This window comes from Lepidochelys kempii, chromosome 9 (assembly GCF_965140265.1).
Source record: "Lepidochelys kempii isolate rLepKem1 chromosome 9, rLepKem1.hap2, whole genome shotgun sequence".
In the NCBI taxonomy this organism is placed as follows: Eukaryota; Metazoa; Chordata; order Testudines; family Cheloniidae; genus Lepidochelys; species Lepidochelys kempii.
The window spans coordinates 53,516,012-53,529,935 of record NC_133264.1 but is presented as its reverse complement, the minus strand read 5'-3'; the positions used below and the strand labels follow the sequence as shown (position 1 = coordinate 53,529,935).

General features: G+C 45.1%; 1 protein-coding gene across 5 annotated transcripts in view; it reads right to left on the bottom strand.

The window, feature by feature from the left end:
- RYK (receptor like tyrosine kinase) overlaps positions 1-13,924 on the bottom strand; it is a 174,579-nt gene that overhangs the window by 8,058 nt on the left and 152,597 nt on the right. For 3 of the 5 annotated variants that reach the window (XM_073360373.1, XM_073360370.1, XM_073360372.1), the window contains 2 exons: positions 8,867-9,003; positions 5,876-8,265 (listed from right to left, as the gene is read on the bottom strand). In XM_073360373.1, coding sequence (XP_073216474.1) covers positions 8,154-8,265; positions 8,867-9,003 — 249 coding nt within the window. In that variant the 3' untranslated portion in view covers positions 5,876-8,153. Of the gene's footprint in view, positions 1-5,875; positions 8,266-8,866; positions 9,004-13,924 lie in introns of those variants that run through there. The other 2 variants (XR_012160844.1, XM_073360374.1) reach the window with 1 other exon arrangement.

Here is a 13,924-nt window from a genome sequence, read left to right as displayed (position 1 = left end):
AATGCAGAAGAGATGGCCAGCCCTCTGTGGAGATAGAGGTGGTTAGGGACTATTTAGAAAAGCTGGACGTGCACAAGTCCATGGGGCCGGACGAGTTGCATCCGAGAGTGCTGAAGGAATTGGCGGCTGTGATTGCAGAGCCACTGGCCATTATCTTTGAAAACTCGTGGCGAACCGGGGAAGTCCCGGATGACTGGAAAAAGGCTAATGTAGTGCCAATCTTTAAAAAAGGGAAGAAGGAAGATCCTGGGAACTACAGGCCAGTCAGCCTCACCTCAGTCCCCGGAAAAATCATGGAGCAGGTCCTCAAAGAATCAATCCTGAAGCACTTGCATGAGAGGAAAGTGATCAGGAACAGCCAGCATGGATTCACCAAGGGAAGGTCATGCCTGACTAATCTAATCGCCTTTTATGATGAGATTACTGGTTCTGTGGATGAAGGGAAAGCAGTGGATGTATTGTTTCTTGACTTTAGCAAAGCTTTTGACACGGTCTCCCATAGTATTCTTGTCACCAAGTTAAGGAAGTATGGGCTGGATGAATGCACTATAAGGTGGGTAGAAAGCTGGCTAGATTGTCGGGCTCAACGGGTAGTGATCAATGGCTCCATGTCTAGTTGGCAGCCGGTATCAAGTGGAGTGCCCCAAGGGTCGGTCCTGGGGCTGGTTTTATTCAATATCTTCATAAATGATCTGGAGGATGGTGTGGATTGCACTCTCAGCAAATTTGCGGATGATACTAAACTGGGAGGAGTGGTAGATACGCTGGAGGGGAGGGATAGGATACAGAAGGACCTAGACAAATTGGAGGATTGGGCCAAAAGGAATGTGATGAGGTTCAATAAGGATAAGTGCAGGGTCCTGCACTTAGGACGGAAGAACCCAATGCACCGCTACAGACTAGGGACCGAATGGCTAGGCAGCAGTTCTGCGGAAAAGGACCTAGGGGTGACAGTGGACGAGAAGCTGGATATGAGTCAGCAGTGTGCCCTTGTTGCCAAGAAGGCCAATGGCATTTTGGGATGTATAAGTAGGGGCATAGCGAGCAGATCGAGGGACGTGATCGTTCCCCTCTATTCGACATTGGTGAGGCCTCATCTGGAGTACTGTGTCCAGTTTTGGGCCCCACACTTCAAGAAGGATGTGGATAAATTGGAGAGAGTCCAGCGAAGGGCAACAAAAATGATTAGGGGACTGGAACACATGACTTATGAGGAGAGGCTGAGGGAACTGGGATTGTTTAGCCTGCAGAAGAGAAGAATGAGGGGGGATTTGATAGCTGCTTTCAACTACCTGAAAGGGGGTTCCAAGACGGTAGCAGATGACAGAACGAGGAGTAATGGTCTCAAGTTGCAGTGGGGGAGATTTCGATTGGATATTAGGAAAAACTTTTTCACTAAGAGGGTGGTGAAACACTGGAATGAGTTACCTAGGGAGGTGGTAGAATCTCCTTCCTTAGAGGTTTTTAAGGTCAGGCTTGACAAAGCCCTGGCTGGGATGATTTAACTGGGAATTGGTCCTGCTTTGAGCAGGGGGTTGGACTAGATGACCTTCTGGGGTCCCTTCCAACCCTGATATTCTATGATTCTTAATCTTTCTCCCCAGCCTCTCGATCCCTATGGCTAACACCACAATTCTACTTGTCACTCAGGCCCGTAACCTGGACGTCACTTCAACTTCGACCTCTCTAGGTCCTCACATCCAGGCTATGTACAAACCTTGTTGATTCTTTCTGCAGAACATCACTTTCCTAACCACTTACATAGCTAAAACTTGTCCAGGCTCTCATCCTCTTGGTTACTTCAACTTTCTTCTCTTTGGCCTTGACAAATGTAATCTTGCGCCACTCGTATCTGTTCAGATAATTTTCCTAACCCATTGCTTTGACCATGTCACCCCTCTTTCACATTCTTCCATTGATTCCCCCCTTCTCTATTGCATTAAACATAAGCAACTTGTCTTCACTTTCAAGGCTGTTCAGGGGCTATCTGGACCTATCATATCTCATTCAATATTGAGATGTCTACTCCTGCTTCCACTGTCCACTTGTTAAATTTTCGAAAAGTAACCTTCACATTTTGTCCTCATACTTAAGAGAAGTTGACTGTAAACAACTGTGAAGCTACTTTAATTATCCTCCTTCAGAAACCCTCAATATTCTCCTTTGCCGTGATGCTTACAAAAAACTTGAGGGTTAGACTACTGGTGAGCTGAGACCACTGCCCATCCTCCTGACCAATATTGTCTCATTGTTTCCTTATGCTCCCTCATCTGCCATCTCATCATATCCCCCGATTGGATGCTCTCTGGGGCACACACTATCTTTTTGTTCTGTGCTTGTACTCAACAGGGTCCTGAGCTATGACTAGGGCTCCTAGGCAATACAGTAATACAGAAAAGGCATTAAAGCTGATATGCTCCCTTCTAATGAGCAGAGGTAAGAACAACTCTCAGTAAACTGGATGTGTGAGAAAGGAAGACAAGACAAGAGTGTCTATGCAGCATGTTCTCATTCATATTCCTTTTGGCTGAGTAGTCGGAAAAGCACCATGAGGCTTTGGCACAACTCCCAATATTCCCAATTTCTGAGCAGCTTCAAACATAAAATAATTGAAACAACCTGCTAGGGAAATATTTCTTTCCCGCAAACATAGAATTTTCCCTGATAACAGTGTGCTCATGACATAACATGACACAAAGTGTGAGGAAGGAAAGTCAAATATATAAAATTTTTAGAAAGATTTGCATTTTAAGAAGAGCTATGAGTATTTATCAACCCCATCTGCTATTTATGCCACCACTGGTTTATAGGTATCATAGCAGACGTGAGTCTCATGGAGAGATTTGAAGGTAGTGGCTTTGTGGATCAGTTCAGAGGGAATTGATGCATAAGAAGCAGCACAGAAAAGAGTTTGTTTCATGTTTGTACATGAAGTTAAGAAATGAAAAGAAGCAGCAAAAGCCAGATGGTGAAAGTGAGGAACGGATAGTGGAGACAGAGTTTGCAATGGGCCTTTCAGCTGCTTTACCTCACCTTAACACTTGATACTGATATGGAGGGAGCCCGTGGAGGGGCTCAAATGGTGGTGCTGAACAGGAACAAAAAAAATGTTATACAGATGTGATGATCTGGGGTATAAAGATTTGAGCTGTCACATTATTCATGAGTAAGGTTAAGATTTTTTCATGGAAGTCATGGAAATCACGGAATCCGTGACTTCTAGCAACCTCTGTGAATTCAGCCCTGTCAGCTGGGAGTTGCAGGTGGTAGGGGGGACCTCGCAACTCCCAGTGGCTGTGGGAGCCAGGGCCTCCCTGTAGCTCCCAGCTGCCGCAGGTGGTGATGGCTCCCTCAGAGCTCTGAGTTGCTGTGGGAGCCCCCAGCAGCTCCTGGCTGATGCAGACTGTGGGGCCCCCTGGAGCTCTTGGCTGCCATGGGGGTTGGGGACTGGGAGCTCTGAGCCCCTGAGGGTAGCAGGGCCTCCAGAGGGTGGCAGGGCCACTGCGGGACCAGGGGTCCTTCAAAGCTCCCAGCAGGTGGTGGGGGCCCCCAGAGCAGCCCCCACAGCTACCCAACCTCTGCAGGCGACATGGGGACCCCACAGCTGAGCTCCCCATTTTGTCAGGGGGATATTTTTAGTAAAAGTCAGGGACAGGTCCCGGGCTTCCATGAACTTTTCTTTATTGCCCGTGACCTGTCCGTGACTTTCACTAAAAACATCCCTGACAAAATCTTAGCCTTATTCATGAGTGGGACATGCAGCTTTTCCCAAACAAGTGCTGATAAAACCTCTATACCACACCAGCATACAGAGGCCACGTATGTAATAGCAAAAACTCAAAGTGACCTACACATTCATGATTTTAGGGTTCAGTTCAGAGGCTAGAAGCAAGTGGTAGGCCCCATCAGGTCCCTTATCAATAGCATAAACCTCTGCAGATCAGATCTTCAGCATCTCAGTGGTAGAGGATTGAATAAACTACCTGTCCTTGTCTTTGGCTGGGAACGAAAACTGTACAACTGGAAGGAAACATGGCAGTCTTTAGAAGCCACTCAGGTTTGCAATCATTGGAGGCACCGCCAGACGAATTATCAAGTCAAGTAAGGCAGTCTGAAAATGATCAATTAGTTGTAGAACTGGAGCAGAATTTGTCTGGGATCAAGCCAGACCCACTTCCCTGCTGGGAAGATGAGCATGATGGCATACCTACCAGAGTTTTGTCCCTCGACCTTGTTCAGGGCTCCATTATTTGTAATAATGGCAATGTGATATACCCGAAGCGCTACAAGCTCTGCTCTTGTAGCTGAAAGGGAGAAGGAACATTTTTGTCTCTGGTCTAACACCCAAGTCCAGGATGCTATGTGGGTATAGGTCTTCTGATCATTTCATAGAATCACAGAATTTTAGAGTTCGAAGAGACCTCAGGAGGTCATCTAGTCCAATCCCCTGCTCAAAGCAGGACCAACACCAATTAATTCATCCCAGCCAAGGCTTTGTCAAGCCGGGCCTTCAAAACCTCTCAGGATGAAGATTCCATCACCTACCTAGGTAACCCATTCCAGTGCTTCACCACCCTCCTAGTGAAATAGTGTTTCCTAATATCCAACCTAAACCTCCTCCACTGCAACTTGAGACCACTGCTCCTTGTTCTGTCATCTGCCACCATTGAGAACAGCCGAACTCCATCCTCTTTGGAAACCCCCTTCAGGTAATTGAAGGCTGCTATCAAATTCCACTTCACTCTTCTCTTCTGCAGACTAAATAACCCCAGTTCCCTCAGCCTCTCCTCGTAAGTCATGTGTCCCAGCCCCCTAATCATTTTAGTTGGCTGCCACTGGACTCTCCAATTTGTCCACATCCCTTTCTTAGTGGAGATGGGGGGAGAGAAGAGACCAAAACTGGACAACAATACTCCAGGTGTGGCCTCACCAGTGCTGAATAGAGGGGAATAATCACTTCCCTTGATCTGTTGGCAATGCTCCTACTAATACAGGCCAATGTGCCATTAACCTTCTTGACAACAAGGGCACACTGCTGACATATCCAGCTTCTCGTCCACTGTAAGCCCCAGGTCCTTTTCTGCAGAACTGCTGCTTAGCCAGTCGGCCCACAGCCTGTAGCAGTGCATGGGATTCTTCCTTCCTAAGTGCAGACCTCTGCACTTGTCCTTGTTGAACCTCATCAGATTTGTTTTGGTCCAATCCTCTGATTTGTCTAGGTCACTCTGGACCCTATCCCTACCCTCCATCATTTACCTTTCTTGAGCATATTTTGGACCTTCTGTTTCAGTGCCAGCCTTTACTATTGCTCAGAGCTTTCCCAAGATGTTGTGGAGTGAAACTGACCCGATAATTGGCAGTCTTACTGCCATTCACGAGTTCCCAACAGTAGCAATGAAGAAGGCGAAGACTAGTCAGCTTTCACTCTGCTAGAGCTTAGGCAGAAGAGCTGTTTGCAGACTCAAGACAACAGCTCTGCCATCAATTAACTCTGGTTCCTTTTGAAAGGTTTACTTCATCTGTGCAGCCAGATTTCTTTTATTTTTAAATGACATCAGAGAGTTGATGGCTCTCATCCAACTAAATGTCTAACTGCTGCAAGTGAATGGATTTTGTGTGTACAAAGAAGCACACCAAGAAGTAAATGATCAGAGCAGTGCACTCAATGAAGTAACTTTCTGAAATATATTATGAAAATCCAGAAATGTAGTCTGTGCTAGAACCTGTTTCAAAATAGTGATCCATAAAATGATTCCTCAGCAATCACAACTGCAGAAAGTGAAGCTAGAATGTGTTTTGTTTTTAAATAATACTCCAAGTAGTATATCATTTTCAAATAATACTGTTTTCTCTCCTTAGTATTCTCAGATGAGCATTACAACTGCAGTGTCTTTGTGGAACTCTTCATAAAAAAATTGGTGGAAAAATGGCCCAGCCCTGGATAATTTTACCAAGTGAGCCAGCATAAAACAAATATCGATTTTTTTTTTTTTTTTAAATCTCAGCTATTGAAAGGGCCAAAAGTGTCTGGATGGCAAGGTTTTTAAAGCCACCCCCAAGCAATCAAATATATGACTGCAAAGTCAGCCATACAAAATGAGTTCCAACCAATTCAAACCCAAACACCCTTTTACAGCATCTCTTAGACAGAATGCTCAATGGGTGTCCCAGCATTTATTATTACAGCCCATTACAATGATCAGGAAAAGTTGTTTGGAATGAAACATGGCTTGTTTCTCCAATCACATAAGGATAAAGACAGCTTTTCTATTTGAGGGACTTACAATTTTCTAGTTCCTTGTTTCCCAAATTACAGGGTGCATGCTGTACAAAGTACAGTTTCCACGATATGCATCTGAGGAAGTGAGCTGTAGCTCACGAAAGCTTATGCTCTAATAAATTGGTTAGTCTCTAAGGTGCCACAAGTACTCCTTTTCTTTGTACAAAGTATGAAGGCACAGCTGGGGGAGGAAAGGGGTATACATACAGTGGCATCGCAAACTCTTCCCCAATACTGCCCTAATGCAGCAGGGGAGAGACTGGTTTTATTTTCCTGAAAGGGGACTCAGATTTCAGAAGTTTGAGAAAGGCTGCTCTAATTTTTAATTTGCACATATAATAGCCAAGTCTAATGTCTTGTCCTTATAAGTCAAAGACTTCTAAACCTTCGTGTCAATAACCATCAGGTACCATTCTGATACCATACCATGGCCACGCAGCTACAGGGAACCTCAGGGTGTGGGGCTCTCATCCTAAAGATTGAGTGAAACTAGTGGGATGCTTTGCTGGTTGTGCTTATGTGCTGTATGATCTGAAGTATAGGCTGCTTCATGCTACCTGAGCAGTCTAATGGAGGCAACTTGAATCTCATGAAAAAGTAAAAATTCTCCTCTGTTAGCCTCAAGCTGAATCAATGGAAACCTCCACCCTCCATTTCCCTATAAGCCATACTTATATTCTGGATGTTACTTTCAACTCACTGACAGGATGGAACACCCCCATCCCCATCCCCTCCCCCTGTGAGGTGGCATAGAAGTCTATGGAAATGGGGATGGGTAAGATAAAAATACATGTTGAATCTTTGGGCTTTGCAGTCAAGGGAGGTGCCATCTAATGCCTTCACAGTGGGCCACAGAACTACTTCAACTGGTCCTAATAAAGATATATTTCAAAACCTGCAAACTTGATACACTAGCCAGTGTTAGGGATTAAATTTTCACAATCATTATAATAGAAAAACATTCTTTACTCTGCAAGTGTGTGTCTTTACAAATATATATTTATGTATTTAAGCCCATTTCAGGCCATAAAAACCCTAAAAACAACCAGTACCTTTTCAGCAAGAGAAAATGCAATCTAGAAATCTGAGGTGAAAGGCACCCAAATAAGGGCTGCTTTGGCGCTTCTCTGAAGGCCTCTACTTAGCATTTTGAACTATCTCAAATCATGTCAGGCTTTCATTTAAAAGAACAGGCTCCATTCAGTCCCATCCTTACCACTCTCTGTATGAGGTAAACTGGAATCACTTTTACATAATTGCTTATTGTCTTAGAAAAGGGATATTGCATCTGGAAGACCAGCTTTTCCAAGAATTGTTGATGATCAATGGGTTAAAAAATAAGATGCCACTTATGGACCCAACGTTTCTGTGCCATCGTCTCAAAAGAAAAGCAGCTGATACTAAAAAGCTATTCCAGATACATACAAGATCAAGCACTAGAGCTGGTCAGAAAACTTCAGTTTCTAAATGGGAAAAGTTTCTGCAATGTTGTTTGCATAATTTCCCCCTTTTCCTACCAGCTCTAAAACAACCTTTAAAAAACCAACTTTGTGTCTGTTGTAACAGTGCAGAAGTCCATCCAACTCTTGTGTTCAAGTTCACTATCGCTATATTTTAGAAAATCTGCTGGCAAATAAAACAGTCTCAATTTAACTTAGCAAAAGTGATATCTAGAAAATATTCAACATCAAGAGATCTTACAAAAAAGTCAGACTACGAAAGCATTCTAAGGCACAGTGTTTTGGAAGAAGTGCTTTCTCCCACTGGCGTTGCTTTATACACGTAGTGTGTGAGTACGTCCAAGTGATGCATGGCGCTGGAAGTGTATGCACTGTCCCTTCTCAAGTAGCATATGGAATCCATGCCTGAAGCTTCAGACATAGGCTCCCAGAGCTGCATGGAATTCCGTTAGACACTGCACTAGCTGCTGGAACTTGGGTCTTTCCTCAGGATCTAGGGCCCAACAACAGGCCATCACAGCAAACCTGAAGACAAAAAACAAAGGGGAGACATCAGAAGACGACAGCTAATCATGACACACACAAGTGTCATGAACTTGAGTAAAGAGAGATCCGACCACCAGCAAGGATTCTTTTTCCCTATTGTTTTTCCAGAAGTAGCATATCTGGAGTGACCAGCAAAGGTACTACTAGTGGAGGTGCTGATCTGGTTTGTCAAGAGACAGACAAGTCAAAGGCAGCCAGGAGCAGTATTAGGATAATCTGATAATGGCAATTAAAACGCTTTAAAAACACTATTTAAAGAATTTCTGTAGGAGGCTACAGAGAAATGGAATTTTGGGAAGACAGAAGAAGGCAGGCTGAGAAAAGGAAGGTAGCCTGGAAGAAAAATACTGGTTCCCTTTACTTATTCCACTTGAAAAATTTCTGAGTATGCCCTTTAAATTATGCTTTTTTTTTCTTTTTTCAAATGAACATTTAACACAACCAGGTCAGGATGACTGAATTGAGACTTCCTTTATCTGTAGAAGTAGCATTCTCTGCTTGCTCTGAATTTAAAAAAGGTTTCCTGAAAAGTGGAATAAAAACCACTCTCCCTCCCCTCTCCTAATAAGTCCACACTTACAGTTCATCAGGGCAGTTGATTGGTTGAGCTATTCTGTATCCATCCTTTAGATATGCAGCCATCTCAAAAGGGTCAATATCCACATATGGAGTCTGCCCCAAAGTCATCAGCTCCCACAGTGTTACTCCAAATGCCCACTAGAAAAAAAAAGTGTTTTATGCAGCAGCAAGTTAGCAGTACAGTAGGGTTTGGGGAGTCTGCCAGCTTCAGTTCCCTCACAAAATTTGTCATGCACACTAAACAACTATTTAAACTTAGTGTGTGTTCCTCATATTTTTGATAAGGAAGATAAGAGAGCTTTATAAATGGGCAACTCCTGTCCTTCCATGTTAAATGCGGTGCTACTATAATTTTTCTCCCAAGATAGGAAAGTGACTTTTCTCATTTACATCACTGAACATTTAAACAGGAATAACAACCTTAGAAAAAAGAACTGGTTCTAATTTTCAACAGTAACAGATAGCTCTGACAGCACCAAGCTTTTAAACACACAAATACAAAATCACAAAATGTATATAGGATAATAAAATGCTGCTTTTCTATAAAGTATTTGATCTGAAGATTTTACAACCCTTAAAAACACTAAGTTTAAGTAACAATGTACAATAGAGTTTACTTTGTAGAGAATGCAACAAACAATTACATTTATACAGGACTTTAGATCTTCACAACACTGTGCAAACCAATCCTCACAACAGGTTTGGTGAGTTAGCCCTGGTCTACACTATGAGGTTAGGTCGCATTCAGCCGCTTTAGGTCGATTTTATAAGCAATGCGTCTACACAACCAACACCGTTCCGCTGACCTAAAGGGCTCTTAAAATTGACTGCTGTACGCCTCCCCGGAGAGGAGAGTAGCGCTAAAATCGACCTTGCTGGGTCGAATTTGGGGTAGTGCAGACATAATTCGACAGAATTGGCCTCCAGGAGCTATCCCAGAGTGCTCCAATGTGACTGCTCTGGACAGCACTTTCAACTCCGATGCACTAGCCAGGTACACAGGAAAAGCCCCGGGGAAATTTTGAATTTCCTTTCCTGTTTGGTCAGCGTGGCAAGCTCAGCAGCACAGGTGACCATGCAGTCCCAGAATCACAAAGAAGCTCCAGCATGGACTGAATGGAAGACACTGCATCTGATTACTGTATGGGGAGAAGAATCTGTGCAGGCCGAACTCCGATCAAAAAGAAGAAATGCAATTATATATGCCAAAATCGCACAGGGCATGGTGGAGAGAGGGTACAACAGGGACACACAGCAGTACTGCGTGAAAGTTAAGGAGCACAGGCAAGCCTACCAAAAGACAAAGGAGGCAAATGGTCTCTCTGTGTCAGAGCCCCATACATGCCGCTTCTATGATCAGCTGCATGGCATTCTGGGGGGGGACGGGACCCTACCACTACCCCACCACTGTCCGTGGATACGTGCAAGGGGGGAGTCTCACGCAACAGGGAAGAGGATTTTGTGGATGAGGAGAAGGAGAATGCGCAGCAAATAAGCGGAGAATCTGTTCTCCCTGGCAGCCAGGACCTTTTCATCACCCTGGAGCCAATACCCTCCCAAGATGGGTTCCAGGACCCTGAAGCCAGAGAAGACACCTCTGGTGAGTGTACATTTGTAACTATACTACAGGGTTTAAAAGCAATTGTGTTTAATGTTTGATTTGCCCTGAAGAATTGGGATGCATTCGTGGCCAGTACAGCTACTGGAAAAGTCTGTTAATGTGTCTGGGGATGGAGTGGGAATCCTCCAGGGACATCTCCATGAAGCTCTTCTGGAGCTACTCTGAAAGCCTTTGCAGAAGGTTTCTGAGGAGGGCTGCCTTATTTCATCCTCCACGGCAGGACACTTTACCACGCCAAGCCAGTAGGAAGTATTCTGGAATCATTGCAGCACAAAATATGGCAGCGAATGGTCCTGGGTTTTGGTCGTATTCAAGCAACATTCAGTCTATATCTTTCTGTGTTAGCCTCAGGAGAGTGATATCATTCATGGTCACCTGGTTGAAATAGGGGAATTTTTGTAAGGGAACAGTAAAAGGACCCCATTCATGCTGGGCTGTTTGCGCTTGGGTAAAAGGGGTCATCCCAGAGAATAGCCACGCGGTGGGGTGGGCGGAGGGGTGTGCTGCACATCCACCCCAAAACCTCACCCCCTCCGTTTAAATGGCAAACCCAACCAGCATTGCTGGTTATGGGAAAGGAGGGTGCTGCAGTTTGAAACCATTCCCACATGATATGAAGGCGGAAGAAGCCAACCCTACGTACCTTTGGCTTACCATGGCTTCCTGGAAACCGAATTCTGTTGCCCAGCCATGTGTGATGTGTCACCATACCAGGAGGCGCTCAATATAAAAGGCAAAATGCGACCTTGTACCTAAAGCACATGCACTGTCTGTTGTGAATTGCTTGATTCACTGTGAAAGGTTCTCCCTTTTCTTCTCAGAAATGTATCTTAAATTTTATTCTCCCTTTTTATCCCTCCGCAGGTGCAAATGTTTCTATGCTCCCCCTATCATCTCCATCCCTGAGGTTATCGCAGATTAGAAGGCAAAAAAACCACACTCGCAATGACATATTTTCCGAGCTCATGCAGTCCTCCCGCACTGACAGGGCACAGCTGAATGCATGGAGGCATTCAGTGACAGAGGCCAGGAAAGCATTGAGTGCCATCAGACGACGCAGGAGGCGATGCTGAGGCTAATGGGGGAGCAAACAGACATGATGTCTGGTGGAGCTGGTGGAAAGGCAACGAGAGCATAGACCGCCGCTGCATCCACTATATAACTGACTGCCCTCCTCCCCAAGTTCCATATCCTCCTCACCCAGACGCCCAAGAACGTGGAGCGGGAGGCTCTGGGCACCCAGACACTCCACTCCAGAGAATGGCCCAAGCAACAGAAGGCTGTCATTCAAACAGTTTTGATTTGTAGTGTGGCTATAATAAGCAATGTGGCCTTCTTCTTTCTTCCTCCCCTACCTCACCCGGGCTACCTTGTCAGTTATCTCACTTTTTTTTTTAATTAATAAAGAAAGAATGCATCGTTTCAAAACAATAGTGACTTTATTTCCTTCGCCAGCTGTGATCGAAAGGGTGGTTGGCTTACAAAGAATTAAAATCAACCAAGGGGCAGGTTTGCATCACAGAGAAACACACACAACTGTCACACCGTAGCCTGGCCAGTCATGAAACTGGTTTTCAAAGCCTTTCTGATGCGCAGCGCGCCTAGCTGTGCTCTTCTAATCGCCCTGCTGTCTGGCTGCTCAAAATCAGCCGCCAACCTCAATTTCCCACCCCGCCATAAACGTCTCCTCCTTACTCTCACAAATATTATGGAGCACACAGCAAGCAGCAATAACAATGGGAATGTTGGTTGCGCTGAGGTTTGACCTAGTCAGCAAACAGTGCCAGCGAGCTTTTAAATGTCCAAAGGCACATTCTACCACCATTCTGCACTTGCTCAGCCTATAGTTGAACAGCTCCTGACTACTGTACAGGCTGCCTGTGTATGGCTTCATGAGCCATAGGAGCAAGGGGTAGGCTGGGTCCCCAAGGATAACTATTGGCATTTCAAAAAGAAAAGGAGTACTTGTGGCACCTTAGAGACTAACCAATTTATTTGAGCATAAGCTTTTTACAGCTCACTTCATCGGATGCAGTCAGTGGAAAATACAGTGAGGAGATTTATATACACACAGAACATGAAACATGTGTGTTTATCATGCACACTGTAAGGAGAGTGATCACTTAAGATGAGCTATTACCAGCAGGAGAGTGGGGTGGGGGGGGGGAGAAAACCCTTTGTAGTGATAATCAAGGTGGGCCATTTCCAGCCGTTAACAAGAACGTGGGGGGGGGGAATAAACAAGGGGAAATAGTTTTACTTTGTGTAATGAAGAACGTCTGAGGAGGGGGGGGGGATAAACAAGGGGAAATAGTTTTACTTTGTGTAATGACTCAGTCATTACACAAAGTAAAACTATTTCCCCTTGTTTATTCCTCCCCCCCCCTTCCTCAGACTTTCTTGTTAACTGCTGGAAATGGCCCTCCTTGATTATCACTACAAAGGGTTTTCTCCCCGCCCCCCCATTCTCCTGCTGTAATAGCTCATCTTAAGTGATCACTCTCCTTACAGTGTGCATGATAAACACCCATTTTTTCATGTTCTGTGTGCATATAAATCTCCTCACTGTATTTTCCACTAACTGCATCCGATGAAGTGAGCTGTAGCTCACGAAAGCTTATGCTCAAATAAATTGGTTAGTCTCTAAGGTGCCACAAGTACTCCTTTTCTTTTTGCGAATACAGACTAACACGGCTGCTACTCTGAATATTGGCATTTCAACATCCCCAACAGTAATTTTCTGGTCTGGGAAGTAAGTCCCTTCTTGCAGCTGTTCAAACAGCGCGGAGTCCCTAAACATGAGAGTGTCATGCACCTTTCCCGGCCATCCCACGCTGATGTCAGTGAAATGTCCCTTGTAATCCACCAGTGCTTGCAGCACGATTGAGAAGTACCCCTTGCGGTTTATGTACTGGTTGGCAAGGTGGTCAGGTGCCAAGATAGGGATATGCGTTCCCTCTATTGCCCCACGACAGTTAGGGAAGCCCATTGCAGCAAAGCCATCCACTATGACCTGCACATTTCCCAGAGTCACTACCCTTGATAGCAGCAGCTCAATAATTGCATTGGCTACTTAAATCACAGCAGCCCCCATAGCAGATTTGCCCACTACAAATTGATTCCCGACTGACTGGTAGCAGTCAGGCGTTGCAAACTTCCACAGGGCTATTGCCACTTGCTTCTCAACTGTCAGGGCAGCTCTCATCTTGGTATTCCTGCACTTCAGGGCGGGGGAAAGCAAGTCACAAAGTTCCAGGAAAGTGGCCTTACGCATGTGAAAGTTTCGCAGCCACTGGGAACACTATGTGGTCCCACGAGCCTGTGCTTGTTTGCTGGGCCCAGAATCAGTGTCCTACTGTATCAACCTGCCCACGGCCACCATGATGTCCCAACTGCCACATCCCGTGCTTTCAGGAACGTCTGTGTACATGTCCTCCT